The 17,918-nt window shown below is 37.5% G+C and overlaps 1 protein-coding gene across 1 annotated transcript in view; it reads right to left on the bottom strand.

Annotated features, from left to right (window-relative positions):
* crppa (CDP-L-ribitol pyrophosphorylase A) overlaps nucleotides 1-17,918 on the bottom strand; it is an 85,920-nt gene that overhangs the window by 5,974 nt on the left and 62,028 nt on the right. The window contains exon 10 of the mRNA XM_044116281.1: nucleotides 6,618-6,707. Within this exon, the coding sequence (XP_043972216.1) occupies nucleotides 6,627-6,707 (81 nt within the window). The 3' untranslated portion in view covers nucleotides 6,618-6,626. The remainder of the gene's footprint in view (nucleotides 1-6,617; nucleotides 6,708-17,918) is intronic.

The following is a 17,918-nucleotide window of genomic DNA, read 5'->3' as shown; positions in this document are numbered from 1 at the left end:
ACTGATTGGGTGAAACAGCAGTTTGCACCAAACTGTTGTCTCCAATAATTCAGGTATGATGCAAATTAGCAACATTAGGGATTAAAGGGATTCTGGTTCTGTTGGACCTCAGTGCAGCTTTTGACACTGTTGACCATGACATATTACTGAATCGACTGGAGAGTTGGGTCGGACTCTCCGGTCCAGCGCTTAACTGGTTTGAATCTTACATAAAGAACAGGGATTTCTTTGTTTCAATTGGAAACTTCTCATCAAAGAGGTCAAAGGTCACATGTGGGGTACCACAAGGTTCAATCCTAGGACCCCTCTTATTCAATATCTATATACTCCCACTGGCTCAGGTTATAACAGGAAATAATATCAGCTACCATAACTATGCAGATGACACACAGCTCTATATTACGATGTCACCAGGTGACCTTTGACCCCATCCAATCACTGAACAGATGCTTAGAACAGATAAATGTGTGGATGTGCCAAAACTTCCACCAGCTGAACAGAAACAAAACTGAAGTTATTATTTTTGGACCTAAAGAGGAACGATCTAGAGTCAGTGCACAGCTTCAGTTATTACAACTAAAAACCAGTGATCAGGCCCGAAACCTGGGAGTAGTGATGGACTCTGACCTGAACATTCAGAGCCACATAAAGACAGTTACAAAGTCGGCCTTCTATCACCTGAAGAACATTTCCAGGATTAAAGGACTAATGTCTCAGCCAGATTTAGAGAAACTCATCCATGCATTTATCTTCAGTTGTATTGATTATTGTAACAGCGTCTTCACAGGTCTGTCCAACAAATCAATCAAACAGCTGCAGCTGATCCAGAATGCTGCTGCTCGCGTTCTCACTAAAACCAGGATGATAGAGCACATAACACCAGTTTTAAAGTCCCTCCACTGGCTCCCTGTAGCTCAAAGAATAGACTTTAAAATACTGTTGATAGTTTATAAATCACTGAATGGTTTAGCACCACAATACATTAAAGATCTGCTGCTGTTGTATCAACCTTCCAGACCTTTCAGGTCTTCTGGTTCTGGTCTGCTCTGCATCCCCAGAACCAGAACCAAACGAGGAGAAGCAGCATTTAGCATCTATGCACCACAAATCTGGTGCATACCAGTTTTCTGTTTCACTGACTTCTTTTAAATCTCAACTAAAAACCCACTTGTTTAGAGTTGTATTTGAAACGTAATCAGTTACAAATTTATTGACGGAATCTGACTTAATGTTATGTTTTTGATGTTGATTCTATGTTGCATTGTGTTTTTGTGTTTGATTTGATGTAAAGCACTTTGAAATGCCTTGCTGCTGAAATGTGCTATACAAATAAAGTTTGATTTGATTGATTGATTAGGCATTAAAGTTAATTTCCACACCCCTGGTATTTAGGTTATTGTTTTGATAATGAAATTGAAATTTAATTATGGGGCACTGGGTTGCTAAGCTGGCGAAGCGTGTGCCACATATATGTTTTATAGTCTATATTTTTTAAGGAATATGCTTTATTCCGATGACATTGAGATTTATTTAGAAGTCGTAGTTTTCAAATGCAAAAATATTTGGCTTGTATGAAATGCTGGTTTTGGTAAGGATTACTCTGCCTTCAAAATAAAAGTTAATTTTTGGGAAACAGTTTCTTAAATGTCCTCTGATTTTTTTGTTTATTTCTTTATTTTTGTTCTCCTGTTTAATTGACCGGAGTTGTTTTTGTAGATGCTTTTTTCTTCTTTTTTTTTTTTTTTTTTTCTTCATTCAAGCTAGTTTTGCTGTATTTTAAACATCCATTCATGCATTTCATCTGTTTTATCCTGCTGAATTGGTTTTTCAGCAGTCAGTAAGCAGAAGGCAGAGTACACTCAGGACAGATCAGTTTGATTTACTTTATATTATGTTTTACTTAAGATTTATGTCTTTGATACCTGGAAAAAAAACCATTCACTTTTATTTGGAAATTTGCTTCTTAAGTAAGATTTGATGGAGTTTTATTGCTGCTGCTTCATGTTGAACCAGTTTTCACGAATCTTCATTTACTTTTAAAAAGCTGAATTTCTTAAAAGTTCATAATCAATATTTTTTTGCATTAAATCGAAAGTGATGTGATTTTATGCTTCTTAGATATTTAGACCTATTTTCATCCTGTATACAGAAAATATTTAACATGACAGAAATATTCTTTCAAATCTTGCAAATTAAAATCAAACTACACCATCGTTGTCTTTGGCATTTTGCACCGAATTAAATAAATTTGTGTTCCAGAATAGATAAAATAAATTGTAATTTTATAGCTGCCTTAGAATCTTTGCAGCTCAGTCAGATTTTACAGGGGGAACAGTCACAATACGACCACACTCTGGGGATCCAGCTGGACGTCGCAGGCTGTGCCACAGAGTCTGTGGGCCGCCTGAGAAAGGAAATTAATTCCTCTTTGAGAGAAAATTACTTTAACAGATAGCATGGCGGAGGCAGGCAGTAACTTTGCCGCTGTCGGCGTCCCCCCGCCGCCCCCTCCAGTCCCTCCAAGGCTTCAGCAGGCAGCAGAAGCAGAGCAGCAGAGGAAAAGCACCTTATGGTGAGTGAGTGTCAAACTCTTCTACTGTTTATCTTGCAAATGAAGGCTATTAGCAGGTTAGTCCAGGCTATATATTTGAGCAGGTATTAATGCACACATGTTTTCAATCTTGTAGCTGGTCTCGAAGCACTGACGGCCCATGGCGTGGGTGTTTTCCCTCAGTCTGCCTCGTCGTGGGTCCAAAATATTCCACTGTCTATTTTTTTAATTAAGTTAAAAATACACCCATCATTTTGACCAGACCTGAAATTCTTTGTTGTTTTTTTTTAGTATATGTTGAGATATTTACAGCGCTGTTAAACATCTTCTGTCTCTGAAGTCAAATTGTGGATTTTATGAGCTGTTGACACCTAAATCAATTCATTTTCTCCAGCTGATATAAATGTACATTTTAGACTTTTTTTTTGATGAAAAGTGTTATTTGTGCTTTACGAACACAAATGCAGAAGAAAAGAGAGGGATAAGAAGAGTTTCCCATGGGTTTGTGGTTGTGATGAGCTCCACGCTGTGATGGGCCGAAGCGGTTAGGGTGGCAAGTTTTCTTCCACAGTCAACAGAATCCCATAGGAAGGTGTGTTGCTAAAACCTGTGGCTGTCAGTCACAACAGCAGGGAGGATTACAGCGAACGCAGCTCAGTGTCGCTGTCACGGAAAGGAAACATCCATCCACCGCCTCCTCACTGCTTTTCTGGCTCCCAAAATAAGCAAACTTTACTTTGCAATAAAAATAAAAAAAGAAAAGCATCATTTAAGTTTTAATAACACACAGTATTCAATTATTTGTGCCTTTTTAATGCTACAACAGCTCTGGAAAAAAAAATAAGAGACCACTTAAAGTGATGCATTTCTCTGATTTGACTTTTTGTAGGTTTATGCTTGAGTAAAATGAACATTGTTCTTTTATTCTATGAATTATTGACAACATCTCTCCAAAATTCAAAGCAAAGGTTTAGTATTTATTTGCGGAAAATGAGAAATGGTCAAAGTAACAAAAAGATGCAGTGCTTTCAGAACCCAAATAATGCAAAGAAAACAAGTTTATATTTATTTGTAAACAACAACACTAATGTTTTAATCTGGAAGAGTTCAGGAATCAATATTTGGTGGAATAACCAGGAGGTTTTCAATGGGGTTCACTGCAGTGGACTCTTTATTTTTTGTCCAGAGCTGTTTATATAAGTATGCATTAAATTCATAGCAAAATCATAGTTAGCAACATTTTTTGAGGATTTTGTGATTTTAGTGATTTTAGTGTTTATAGTAGAGATACAGCAATCAATTAGACTGGGAAAGAAATCAAATTTTCCCTTTAACATCTGTGATCAGGTAAAATACGCAGAATAATCTTTTTATTTATATAATGTATGAAAATCGTCTTCTACCAATTTTAGTCAATACATTAATCAATCAAAAGCATATGCCTTCATGCCCTTTACTAAAAAATACAGAAAAAATTTCAGAAAAAAGGTGAACATGCTTTGATGCATAAACTGGGAATATATTCTTTAGTTCTCAGATCAATCTGAAACTCCTGCAGCACATTTATTACTTCTTTTGTGGTTTATTTAGCAGGGAGTCTGACCAGTCCATCTCTAGTTTATTTTATCCTGTATTCTTCTAAAATATTGTACAAGTGGATAAAAATAGTGTCAGACTGAGAAGAGGTGGGAAGAATGCTTGGTAAGTTTTTCGCCCCAAATTTAATCCTGTGTCTGCTTCCTTTTATGTTACCACATTTAACAGCTCTTTTATTTGTGTTTGACGTGTAATTTGCTTCGCGGCAGAAAAGCTTTGAAGCTGCTCCTGACTTCACACTGTATTAAATTAACATTTATAAAGACAGAGAGTGTCTACAGTGTGTACAGAGACATCATTAAATGTTTTCGTTCTTATTTTAGCTCGCAGCTAATATGGAAACATTCAGAGATTTTAGTGCTCAGGAAACCTCATTTAATACATTAAGTGCATAGTTTCTTTTAAAGCAAAACCTGATGTGCTTATTTTAACTTGTCTGAAAATCCTCACTAATTTTTACAATAATGGTTTTTAGTTGTAGAAGGAGGTCTTCTACTCCTTCTACTCCGGGATTTGTCACTTAAACTTCTATTCATCTGCAGGGATAAATCACATAATTCCCTGACAGAGCAGTACGTAGGGTGTCTGGATGAACATGTGTTGGTGGTGTGGAGGCTGTTGTTGTCACTTATTTCCTTTCAAATTTTAGCCGCAGATTTACAGCCACCGTACCGAACAGATTGGAGCGTTGTGTCAGAGATATACGGCGACGGCAGTCAGTTAATGTTTACGGCTCGGTTACAGGAAGAGGCACAGCCGTCTTTTTCAGGGAATGACACGGAGAATACTTCAGGGAAAAAGCTCCCCTAATGTCACCTCCATTCGGTTGAACGTCACTTTTTTTTTTTTTTTATCAGTTTGCAGGAAAATTGAAAAGTTAATCTAAGGAAGAAAATTAAAAATGTATCATAAGATGAAGTTGTCAGAAATCTATGATAAAACAATGTGTCCTCAGATTATTATTTTTTTGCTGTTTTAATGATGTAATGCAACACATTTGCTGCTCTTAGGTGGTCATCTTTTAAGCCTGTAATGGTCACAGACAGAGTGTGAGATCACCATCTATTACGGGGGGAGATGGAGCTGCCTGGTCCCCTCCGTCTCCAGCTTTAAAGACTGCGTAGACGTGTGTGATGCTGTGCAGGGACCGCCGCGCCAAGGCAGACCACACCTCAAACAGCTTTGGGTCGCTGCTCTAAAACCTTCATTTAGATCTGGCCCTGGCTCAGCCACCAAACCCCCCCACCCCCCCCCCCACCCCCACCCCCCAAAAAGAAAGTGGCATCTACTTTGGTGTGTCGCAGCGCTATAGGCACCGTTTCCTCAAAGTCTAAATCTGTGGACGCCTTCTCAGCGCTCCGAAGGTGCCAGGCAGGGACCAGCTCCAGACGTTTTAACAAACTGGGCTATTAGCGATTCCCATTTGTTCTGCAAGATCCAACCCACCAACCAAAACCAGCCTTGCTCACCAGCGTTTCTACTCCACACTACAACACATACAGCAACTCTGTCAAAGAGCTCTCTGCCATATTGCATCAATCCAGCGTCCCAGTGAAAGTCCAGCTTCAGCATGTTGTTCCAATAAGGCAAATCACTCAGAAGAGTGAAGTCAACCTTTTATGATTTAACGGCTTCCTTCTCTCTTTTGGTTTCTGGGGATTTTTTGGATGATTCCCAAGGAATTTGTTCCACTGAGTTAGCATGAGGGTGACCGGCCTGTTTTCTGACTAATGATAAGTCAATGTGGCGAGACTGGGGAATCTCATTAACACTTAATTCCGACTCTGTGCCAATAGTTTCATTGCTAGTCGACATTATTATGTGGCTGATCTGCAACAGTTGTGTTTGTCTCCTAGAAATTAAATTTATATGTAACGCTTGAAACTACTTTGATCCAGTTTTTCAGCTTTATTAAGATACGACGGTGTCAACACAAGCAGTGACCAATAAAAGATTGATCATATTTAATAGAGGTAAATAAATCAGAGGCGACTCGACACCAAAAATGTTTGATGGAATCAAATTGTTTTATTTTTTCATCAAACAATATTTATTTATTTAGCATGTTAAACTGAACGGTGAAACAAGAGAAATTATTCGTTGATGAATTTTAAACACCTGAAATATTGTTAAATGTGCATTTGTTAATTTAGACAGTGCAGTGTTAAAGACAAACTTTATTCGATTAATTTGATGAGAAAATATATAAGTCAGTGATTAGAGCCACAACTTGGAGTTTCCATTAAAACATTAAAATTGGAAACATTACAGACATTTCTCCCATAAAGACAGATATGCAAAGTGATAAAACAAACTTAGATGCACCGACTGTTTCAGGAGATATTATTGTCAATTTAAGCCTGTAAACATTTGTATGTCCTCTCAATTGTCAGTGCTGTTACACATCTTATTAGGAGGCTGGTTTATTTGTTAAAAAATTATAATTTGAGGCACATCCAGAGCAACTTACTGTTTAGATTCACCGATGATGGAGCAGCATCAATATCAGTAGCCTGTAGAGAGGAGATTTGGCAGTCTGGTGCGAGCAGAGCGATCTGATCTTAAATACAAAGAAGAAGAAGAAGAAGAAGAAGGACATGATGTTAAATTTCAGGAAAAGAGCAGAAATGGTAAGCAAGTGGAAGAAATGAGCAGCTTTAAACATCTCGTTAGATGACCTCATCTTGAGCCTCAACAGTGTACACCAGAAAATCAGGTCCAGTAATTTCCAAATGCCCTCCGACTATGGGTACATTCACACCAGCTTCAACCGAACGGTGGCTCATTTTCCTGGAAAGTCTGGTAATTGAACTCTTGTCCACCTAAAAACCTAGGTCTCTGCTTGGTTGAAATGAAGTCTGGCGCAGTTCGAACGCACATGTGAACGCCAAGTGGACCAAGAAGCGAACTACAGCGCAGTGTATTCTGGGTAAATACAACCAAAACAAATAGGCGAGCCTTGCACTAGTGGGAGAAATTGGTCATGATCTTCCAAAAAAAGAGAAATCCAACAACCATTAAATCTTTTTGCGAAGGAGGAAGTTTTGTTTATGTCTTCTTCAGAGGTTTTAATCTCATTTCCTTCATGTGATTCTTGGCGCAGTGCCCCCACAGGCGGGAAGGGGAACAGGTGTTTGACAGTGCAGCGTGAAGGTGAAACTTAACAGCTGAAAATGTAACAAATGGTTCAATTTTGGTCACCACAGTGTCTTACGGCAAGTGACTAAAGCGATAGGAGATAATCAGATCCCATGATAGTCGATCTATTAGGACGAATACGGACTCACAGGAACAACTTGTTTCCTCTTGCTGTGGATGGGCTGTTAAAACTTCCACTCTGAATGTTGATAGATGCAAAACAGAGAGAAATGTTATCTTAAAATATGTGCAATACTGTAAGTTTACCTTATTTATAGAGTGTCTATGGATGTATTCTATAAAGACATTGTATTTTCTTTACACTCTATATTAGGAGCCTGCAAGCTTTACAAGCCAAAGAGCAATTTTGTGCTCAAACAAGCTAATAAGACAAACTTGGAGTCATAAAATATAGTATCATTCCTGATAAATAGTATATCCTTATCAATTTCAAAGGGGAACTATTTTATTTCTATTCTTAGTTTTATAAAGAAAACATAGAACCTTTTCAAAAAGATGCTGATTTTGATATTTACACATTGTTTCCAGCCTACTAACAAAAATAGATGTAAATAAAACAACTGGTACTTTTACTGTCATTCTGTTGTGAACATCAAGTATAATTATCCTTAAAAAATATGAAAAAAATAAGAACCTAATAGGTAAAATTTGAATTTGTTGTTATATCTATTTTTAAATTTTCTGTTGTTTTGTGCTGCTGGTCCAACAACAGATAAAACAACAACATAGCAACAATAATAAAAGAGAAAAAATATAAATGCTTTGACCACTGATTTAAAGTGAAAAAAAAAAAACATTAAAATTTCTTGATATATTAATAAATGAGATGAGGTGAAATATGTTGTGGTCAAATTATATTAGAACTGTTTGAAATGAAACTTTTATTGTCAAATCTCTTAGAAATAAACAAACTAATCATTGCAGATTGACTTAAATTAGACTTTTCTTTAATAAAACTTGCACATAGTTATTATCAACGTGTAACTTTATAGCTTTAACCATAGCTTGGTCTCTTCTATTGTGTTTATCCAACCCACTCGTCATATATTGACGCCTCAGCAGGTTCCCTGTGGCATTCTCAAAACAATATCTTACCAACTGGTAACCTTTTTGATTATTTATTTGTTGCTATGGTTTTTGGGGAGGAACGTTTTGAGATTAAACGTTTCAACAATCCACTACAAAAAAATTAGCTCATGCGTCTTGAATAATTCTTCCTGTTTTAATCTAAATACTGCGTTATATTAAACCATCTATTCCAACTGGAGAAAAAGATAACTAAACACATGCAACAGTGCCTGAATTAAGCATAATATTTTTCAGTTCATCTCATGGATGTGTTCACTTCCTTCAGGTACTCACATCTTTAAGCAGCTGTGAACGTTGTTGTTTTGTTTTTGTCTTGCTGTTTGTGTTATTTTTTGGTGTTGCAGTAGTTGCAGGTGCAAACCCCAGAGATCCCTCAGACCTGATTGTGTCAATGCCGTGACCTGAAGAGCCACCCCGGTTTAAAGGTCAGTGACCAGCAGAAGAACAGCGACCTCCGGTGGTCGCCCATGACATTGATCTGCACGCCTGTACCTTTTGTTAATGTCCTGTTGAAATATGCGCTTAGTAATATAACAGATTGCTATTTTCTCGAAAAACATTCAGAATGTAATCAATTGAAAAAGACAAACCCCAGACTATTTGATGTAAAGTAGTATACTTCATTTAATGACTATAAAAATCACTAAATGAACATTTCATACAAAAGTTTTAGTTTCTGATCTCTTTAATTTTCCCCCACAATTTTTTTTTACTTTGTTAATTTAATTTTGAATAAAATACAGCACTTTGTGTCTATGAAAAATACACTTTTCTAACTTAATTACTGAAGGAGTTTTAAATTATCCAATATTTGGGAAGCATAAAACTTTTTTTGAAGAACATTTAAATATGAAACATCATCAATACTTGCTGTAGTACAAACTAAGTTTGTCAGGGCCACTAATTTTAAAAGGCTTTACGTTGGCTTTACTTAATAGGATTTTTAACGTTTTAATCCTGTTGCCATTTTTTTCTACCAATTTTAAATTGCATAGTTTATTGTCCTACATCAGTCATTGTATTTTAATAACCTTTAAGCTAAGAACTCATGCAATTAAAAGTCATTTTATAAATTTAGGGAAAGGTTCAGTTTAAAAGTTTAAGATTGGATACAACATACTAACGAAAATTTATCACTTAGAAGTGTAAACCAGAGCGTCACCAGCCTAATAATTGACTATTATTCCAAAAGTGATAAAATAAACTTAAATCTGAGAACAAACATCAAACCTGCTTCTATTTTTCCTGTTTTTTTAATATATGAATCCAGTTGTAAAGATTGTTGCCTCTCAGCATTTGATTGTATGATAAAATGCTGTATGATCAAACAGATGTAAATAAAAAATGGTTTGTTAGTGGTTAGACTTGGTGTTCAGCTAAATCTGTGGTAGTGTGGCACAGTCTGCAAACTTTTGTCCAACCTGACCAACCAAATCTAAATGTTCTGTCATCATTTGTATGTCAAACATAAGACTAACAGGGATAAACACTGCAGAAGGCTTGGTGAGCAGTGAAGAGTGAGAGGCTGTTTAGCGATAATTTGTACCGCTGGCTTTATATAAGATTTGTAAACAAAAGAAATACAAAGCAAAAACAGATAAAAGTACAGAAAAAATGTTTCCAAGAAGAAACAACTCAAAGTTTTTGATCCTTATAATCAGTAAAATCTGTAATTTGACTAAGATTCATTTTATTTTCCTGGTATGAATATGATTCAGGTTCTGAATTAGTGAATTTCGGAGATGCAACGCAGAATAAAATTATTAAGCATATTAGATCACAAGTAGAAACACAATAACGGATCACAGAATAAAAAAAGAGTGAGATCAAAAAATGGAGGGAGTAAAATATAGTTGCAAATATTTGCAAGTTGTGAAAGAAGTGTAAAAGCAATAATGTCCCCAAAACAATCAAAAACAGGTAGATAAATATAAACCTTTCTTAATTTAGTAGTATCTTCATGGGTTTTTTTCAACTTCTACTCTTCAGAAAAGGTAACGTCAAATTAACAAGCCACTAAATCCACATGTGTGGAAACAGTCAGAAAACAACTATAAGATTGAAATCAAACAATTTCAACCAATCAAAGTATTTCTTAGAAATTGCCTGGATGAAAACATCTATAGTGGTGTGATGTGAGTCTTCCAACAAAAATCTAGAGTAAAATTATTTTTGTTACTTTATATGCGCTTGAAGAAATGCAATCCTTGAAATTAATTTACCCTCAGATGAAATTATGAGCTACTTTGACTAGTTCAAGAAATGTAGAAATATTACAGATAAATCGCGGATACAAGCGGCCGAAATGGGTTTTCTCCGTAGGGTGGCTGGGCTCTCCCTTAGAGATAGGGTGAGAAGCTCAGTCATCCGGGAGGAACTCAGAGTAGAGCCGTTGCTCCTTCACATCGAGAGGGGCCAGTTGAGGTGGCTCGGGCATCTGGTCAGGATGCCTCCTGGACGCCTCCCTGGTGAGGTGTTCCGGCCACGTCCCACCAGGAGGAGGCCCCGGGGAAGACCCAGGACACGCTGGAGGGAATATGTCTCTCCAGGGTGGCCTGGGAACGCCTTGGGATTCCTCCGGAGGAGCTGGAAGAAGTGGCTGGGGAGAGGGAAGTCTGGGCCCCCTTTCAGAAGCTGCTACCCCCGCGACTTAAAGGAAACAATGAACATTAGAAAAACATTTTATAGCTGGCTTTATGTGTTGAATCCACTTTTCTGAACATTGGAGGAAAAGTATGCAATTGATATTTTAAGTTAAATGGGGAAAATTACATTAATTTTATGTCCCATTTCTTTTGATTGAAGTAATGTGTTCTAATGTTAGAATTAGCTGAATTCTGCTACATGTTCAGCCCGTCTGACTTCTCATTATGTTCATATATAAAAGGTAATATTAATAATGTGCCAGTGGGGGAATAAAAGGTTTTAGTCACTTTAACATTTGTTATATGACCATATAGAGAAACAAACTGCTTTTCCAGTGCTGGCTCTGTTCCTCGCTCTGATGGAGCTAAAATTCTTCACTCCCACTCTTTTACATCACAGATTGTTTTTCACTGAAAGCATGTTTGAAAACTCCGAATCGTCTGCTTGACATTTATCTGTCTGTAAATAAATAGCGTGTCTCTGCAGCAGTTATGAAGTCATGGGTTATTGCTGCTCAGTGTCAGTCAAATTTAGATCTTGCCTAACAGAAACCCGGTGACCTCTGCATATTTTGCACTCGAAGGGGTCACGGTTCGGGCCTCCGGGGAGCTGTTCTGCTCTCCATCTCCTCTCACGCTGGGGAGTGGAGTTCCCAAGCATTTCCCCTGACTGTGGCTCAGAACAATCCCACGTCGGCGCCCAATCAGGAGAGCGGAGCAGCTTGTTTCATCAATGTGGACATGACGCATGGCCAGGACAATGGGAGGATACGAAGGCATGCCGTAACGCGCAAACGCAGCCAGTTGTTTTACTGTGTAGTGGCAATTTCCTGAATTTTATGGTGTAACACTTTAAAACCTCTGAAGTCATCAAGTGTTTTGTCATATTAAGTATGATATAGAAAAGGAAGTCTGATAATAAAGCTGTAAAAACTCACTGCCTGTAGGTTATTTCCATGTAAAGTCACGCTACAAACGGACCGGAGTCAAGCTTTTCCGCCTGTATCGTGACATCTGCTGAAACCATAGTCCTGTTTTCAGCAGGACCCCGTCCCGTCCTGTTTGCAGTTGCCGTGGCTACGGGGCAGCCCACAGGAGGCAGAGCAGGGTTTGGTCCAAAGCTCGCTGGGACCGGAGAGGAGGCGGCGGTTTGGATGGGATGGACTGCGCTGAGTTCCAGGGCTTTCCAGAACCTCCCTGGGGTTTCATTAAAACAAAAGGAGGAGGCGGCGGAGGAGGAAGGTCTTCCTGCTGGAGTTAGAGGTCCACATGCTGCAGAAACAACATGTGTTTCACAACACAAGATCAAATTAAGCCGTTCCTTTCCAAGCGGACAATCAAAATCCATCAAACTGACATTAGATAGGATGTTAGGCTACTGATGAACTTGGGGAAGAGACTTGAAACACGTTTTAAAGTATCTGCAGACAAATCAGACCTCAGAGTTGCATAAAGCATGATCTCAAAAAGATACGACTCCGTAGAGAAGAGATGAAGTCAAAAAACTTGCAAGTAGAATTTGTAGAAATTGCTTACTATATTTAACTTTAGAGTTAAAGTGTTTGGATTTACTAGAAATACTGTGTATGAGCTGAAAATAGCGACATTTCCACATGAATTCTTCCAAACTAAAACAGTTTTTATTGTGTTAAAATAAAGCACATTCAGCTGATTGTTTCCTCTTTATTTCTCTCCAAACTTCTGCATCTTTTAACAGAATAAATGGGTTTCCTGTCCTAAAAGAAGCATTTAGGAAAACTAGCTTATTATTCTTAAAAAGTTTGACTAATGTGCTGAAATCAATCAGGCAGCTACCAGAATCCTAACCAACACCAGGAACATTAATATTACACCAGCTCTTTAATCACTGCTCTTTGTCCAAGGATATAATTTCAAATCTCGTACATGGTCTCTAAAGCTTTATTTAGCTCAACACCTTTCAGAGTTACTGGTCAGGTATGAACCATGTGGATCCCTCAGGTCATTAGAAACCTCATCGCTCTCTGTTCTAAAAATAAAACCTAAACAAGGAGGATCAGCTTTTAGTTTCTTTTCTTCAGCTATTGAATCTGTAACCTTAGGAGAACAGAAACTCCTCAATCTTTTTAATCAAGACTGAAAATATTAATCCTTGCCTTATCTTATATATTTATTTGCTGAAAGGGGACATAATATTTTTTGTACTTCTACTTGGGTCTCAACTACTTCTGAAAACATCACAAGTGCTTAAAAAATCCCCCCAGCCGTTTCTGGGCAATACTTTACTGTTTTTGGTGTCTGAAAATGGTCCATTTCAAAGACCTCCTGATTGTTAACTTATATTCAACTGACGCTACACTGTTACCAAAGCAACTACAGGAGCCAAGCCCCATTGCCTAGCAACGCACCGTTGAGTGGGGGGCGTGGCCAGCAGCAGCTTATTTGGATTTAAAGTGACAAGACGCCCCAAAAAGGCTCATTCTGAAAGTAACTAGACATAGGCATAACTGAACAGAGTAAAATCTCAATTTCTAAAAATTATTTTTGTGCAAAAAATTTAATGTTTTTTATGACCTTCTGAAGACCACCTTTACATATTGTACAAAACTACATGTTTTATTTTCCTTTTACACGATCATGTTTTTATGCTTTTATTTTATGCTTTATGCTTTTATTTTATGCTTTTTGATTTATCAGATGACTTTATTTTACTTCAGTTTCTTTTAGGGCTTTAGTAAACTAATATTTTAGTAATCAAGTAATCTATTGATTATTCTTACGATTTATCGAGTAATTGGATAAAATTCTTTTTAATAAAATATTGGTAAATCTGCCACACTCATCTACCAGCCATGTACTGCTAATATGATTTCCGCCACCCATTTGTGGAAACAGGAATGATATGAAATTTATGGTGCGGTTCGTCCGTAAAGCTACACTTACAATGTAAGGATCAACTAGTCAGCCGCCCACCGTGTTCAGTCTTTTCCCACCGTTCGCTTTCAACCAGCAGCTCTCGGAGGAGAAAGGCTGCCGTACTCCAGGCATCGCGCCAGTCATTTTAAGGATGCTTATTGGTCCCCCCAAAAACGCTGAAAACTCGGGCATTATCATCAATCAATAAAATCCCCACGGGTCGAACTTTAAAATTGTATGTTATGCCGCTAACACTTAGCATTCGTCAACAACTCAGAGGCGGAAGTCAGCTAAAATTAAATTAACGAAGATTCGAGGCAGGTAAATTTTCCTCGAGGAATATTAATAATGAGGTACTCGAGTCTTTCGAGAAATCATTTAAGCCCTAGTTTCTTTGTTCGTCCTGTAAAGCATTCTTACTTGTGCTGTTATGAATAACCGTGGCCTGCCTTGTGAATTACAATTATGCAATGCATTAAAATGGGCTATGTTTTTATGCTATTAAATATTATAGGAAAAGGTTTTACATTGGTAACTAGTGCAGATCTGCAACTATTGCAACTCGCAAATAATATACTGCTGTATTTTTCAGACATAAAATGTTTCCTTTTGTGAGAAATAATTGGAAATGAATATTTGTAGGAGAGACCAACATGTTTAGGAAAGAAAATATGAGGAAGAATAGAAAACGGAGGCAAACAATTGGATTCGGACAGCTGCATCAGAGCCTTTTGTCTTCCAGTAGGAAACAAAAAGGATGTAGTCTGTCAGTACAACAGTCTCATTCAGGAATTATTGCAGGATTTCCAGCACTTGGATCACAAATAATCTAGATTCACATCTAGAGATCAGTTCCTGTGCTGCAGCTACAGAGACTACGTGATGTGTTGTATTAATACATGATTTGTGGGTGAATGAACTTGGGGTTGAACAGATTTTTTTGTTTACGTTTTTCATGCATGGTTTGAAGCGATTTGCCAAGTGTACAAACAACATCTGAGTGTCCTGAAATCCCTCTGCTGTGTGTTTATTTTTAATGACCATCTGCTAAAAGCTGAAATCTGTAGTTTAAAGAAAGTGGGCATATAATTACAATTAAACTCATAAAGTACAACAACATTTGGGTGAGTAGAATGGGAATATAACACTATTTTTACAAACAAATTAGCATTCACTTTCAGGTTGACTGTAAGCAATAAAGTACATAAATCAATTTATAATTAACTGTAAGACATTTTAATGAGTAGCTTCATTAGGAATACAACCTTATTAGGTATTTAGTGCCTTTCCTGCTTATTTGTTAAATATGGCTGTAACACCTTCAAATAAATTAATCTTTTATTGCACTGAAGTAACCTCAGGATGACCAATTTGAAGGCTCATTTCTCTCAGTCGCTCTTAAATGTGGAAAAAACATGAAAAAATCCAATTCAAGTCAGACATTTAGGTGGAGTCTAAAAATTCAGGAAATGGCTACAAAAATAGCTACTTGCCTAAACTTGAGCATATTTATGGTCAGAGCAACAACTGAAACTTTTAAAACAACAGAAAACCAAAGTTTGTCTAAGTCCTATAGAGAATAAGTGGAAAGACGATGTTAATACTCAGGATGTTTTTAATGTCAGTGTTGTTGCTAAAAACTTATTGTATAGACTTTTTTTCTTATGGAAAAAAAAAAAGATCCCTTTACAAATGATTTGGTATGGTGTATCTGCGACCTCAAAATGACAGTAATTTGTGGACAGATAAGTTGTAAATTAAAGACAGTGGACTCCCGACTATTTGTGGTGGATTCTCTTAATTGAATTTTTTTAAATGCTACGTAACGCCAAATTTTTTATGGGAAATTTGTGTTTTTTGCAGAGCTTATCTAAAATATTCCACAGTATCTGACCTACTACTGGCTGGTGTTTGCAAAGCAGTCAGTCCAAACCTGTGGTTTCCACTGCATGTAAAGATGCATTTTAGGCTATATTTGTTGTCTGAACTGTTGAAATGGGAAATCATGCATGTTTCTAAAGGGAATATCAAGGATTCAAATATTTCAGATGTTTTATTGGATTCACTGTAGGTACATTAATTAGGGGTGTAGAGAGACAAGAAAAAACAATATTGACTTCACAAGATTTCATTACTTTTAAAAAACTTTGAAGATGAATAGATTATGTATACTGAGATCAATGGTGTAAAATTCAAAGTGAATACAAATAGTGCATTATGGCACCGTCCAGTTTTTTTTTCTGTTTAATTTTTTTTGGTTGATCATCTCATAATTAAGTTCTAATTATTAGCTGAATTGGGTTCTTTTCACTTTCAGTTTTCTGTCTATAGCATCATGAGGTGAGTAAAGCATCTGTATATCATCATATAAGATTAAGTGTTGTGAATACTGGGCCACGTTTAAATCACACAAATTTTTCAGAGAGTTGTAAATATGAGATTTACAAGAGCAAGGAAAGCTGGCGGTATTTTTTAAAAACATGTTTTAACATTTAACAATGTTAAATGTCTTAAAAGGAAATATGGGAGCATATTTTTTCTTTGACTTCATGACTTCTAACCCTATGAAACAATGTGCTGACGAGCAAAAGTGGGATTAAGAGAGGCGTCTCGTGACAGTTAACAGATTTCTTTTTTACGTCAAACAAATCTACTTTTAATGTCAAACAAATCTACTTTGCAACGATGTTGCATGTTGTTTAGCTTTTTTGTTCCTCTGGGATTTGACAAGGACTTGAACTAACAAACTAAAACAAAAGAAGTTAGATAATTAGACAAACCACATTGTTGTCCACATATTTGACAAAAGAAACAATGGTTAAAATATGTCTGAGTTTACACTTCAACTTCCTGCTTCAACCCCAAGTATCGCTTATGCTTAGCAGTTGCTTTGGTCCTGTTTTATGCATTTCAAATATAGTTATTGTGCCTCATGTCAAAAACTTTGGTCCTGACTACAGGAATTAACCTAAAACAGGGAGGATTTAGAATACCGTGTAAGATTTGTATACCAGAGGCATGCTGTGGTGGCGCAGGGGGTTAGCGCGCCCCACGTTTGGAGGCCTTGGTCCTCGAAGCGGATGTCACGGGTTCGACTCCCGGTCCCGACGACCTTTGCCGCCTGTCTTCTCCCCTCTCCTCGCCCTCTTTCCTGTCTGCCTATTGTCGCAAAAAATATGAGCCACTAAGGCCGCAAAAACTCTTCCGAGAAAAAAAAGGGTTAAAAAAAAAAAGATTTATATGCCAGAGTATGCGAGATGAATTGTCTCACTTGATGAGGATTAGTCGTGTTAAAAAGTGCCGCAGTTTTGTAAATACCTTAATGATGTTCTGTGATCACACAGCACCATTTTCTGTCTTAATGAAGTGTGTCATACAAGCAGATGTTTATCTTCCACCTGATTGATCCTCTATAAGGCGCTGATTGTAACGGACTAATTACACAACTTCGAGTGGGAGGCAAAATATACACACACACACACACACAAACTTTGTGGAATGCTAAAAAAAGTTTAAAAATACACAAGTTAGTGGTGCTGATGCATAAATGCATGTACAGGTCCTCTGCATAAATACACAAACACATTTGCAGGCCTGGGTGTGTTTGCACAGATTGCATGCCCTTGTTCTCACACCAACACAAGCACCAACACACATTCCTGGATTCAAGCTCTCATTGGTTGTGTTTACATGCCGCCATCACTTCGTGGTCTGGCGTGAGGCATCGAAAGTGATCAGAAAGGGGAGCAACAAAAAGCTGGTCCAAGCCTGAGAGTAAATAAGCAATAAATCTATCCCACATCAGCGGAACGGTTCACTGTAAACACCCTCTTTAAAGAGAACATGTTGCGGCGTCCTGTGCTGATGGGAAGATGGCTGGCATTCCTGCTGCTCTCCACAAGAAAGGGTAGCGCTAGAAAAAGAGCTGTGAGTTTACGGGGGTTTGGCCAGTTTCTCCCGGGCATCTGGTGGCTTTAATCTGC

Source organism: Gambusia affinis, linkage group LG05, assembly GCF_019740435.1.
Source record: "Gambusia affinis linkage group LG05, SWU_Gaff_1.0, whole genome shotgun sequence".
NCBI lineage: Eukaryota > Metazoa > Chordata > Actinopteri > Cyprinodontiformes > Poeciliidae > Gambusia > Gambusia affinis.
Note: the sequence above shows the minus strand (reverse complement) of the source record. Positions and strands in the feature narration are given on the sequence as shown.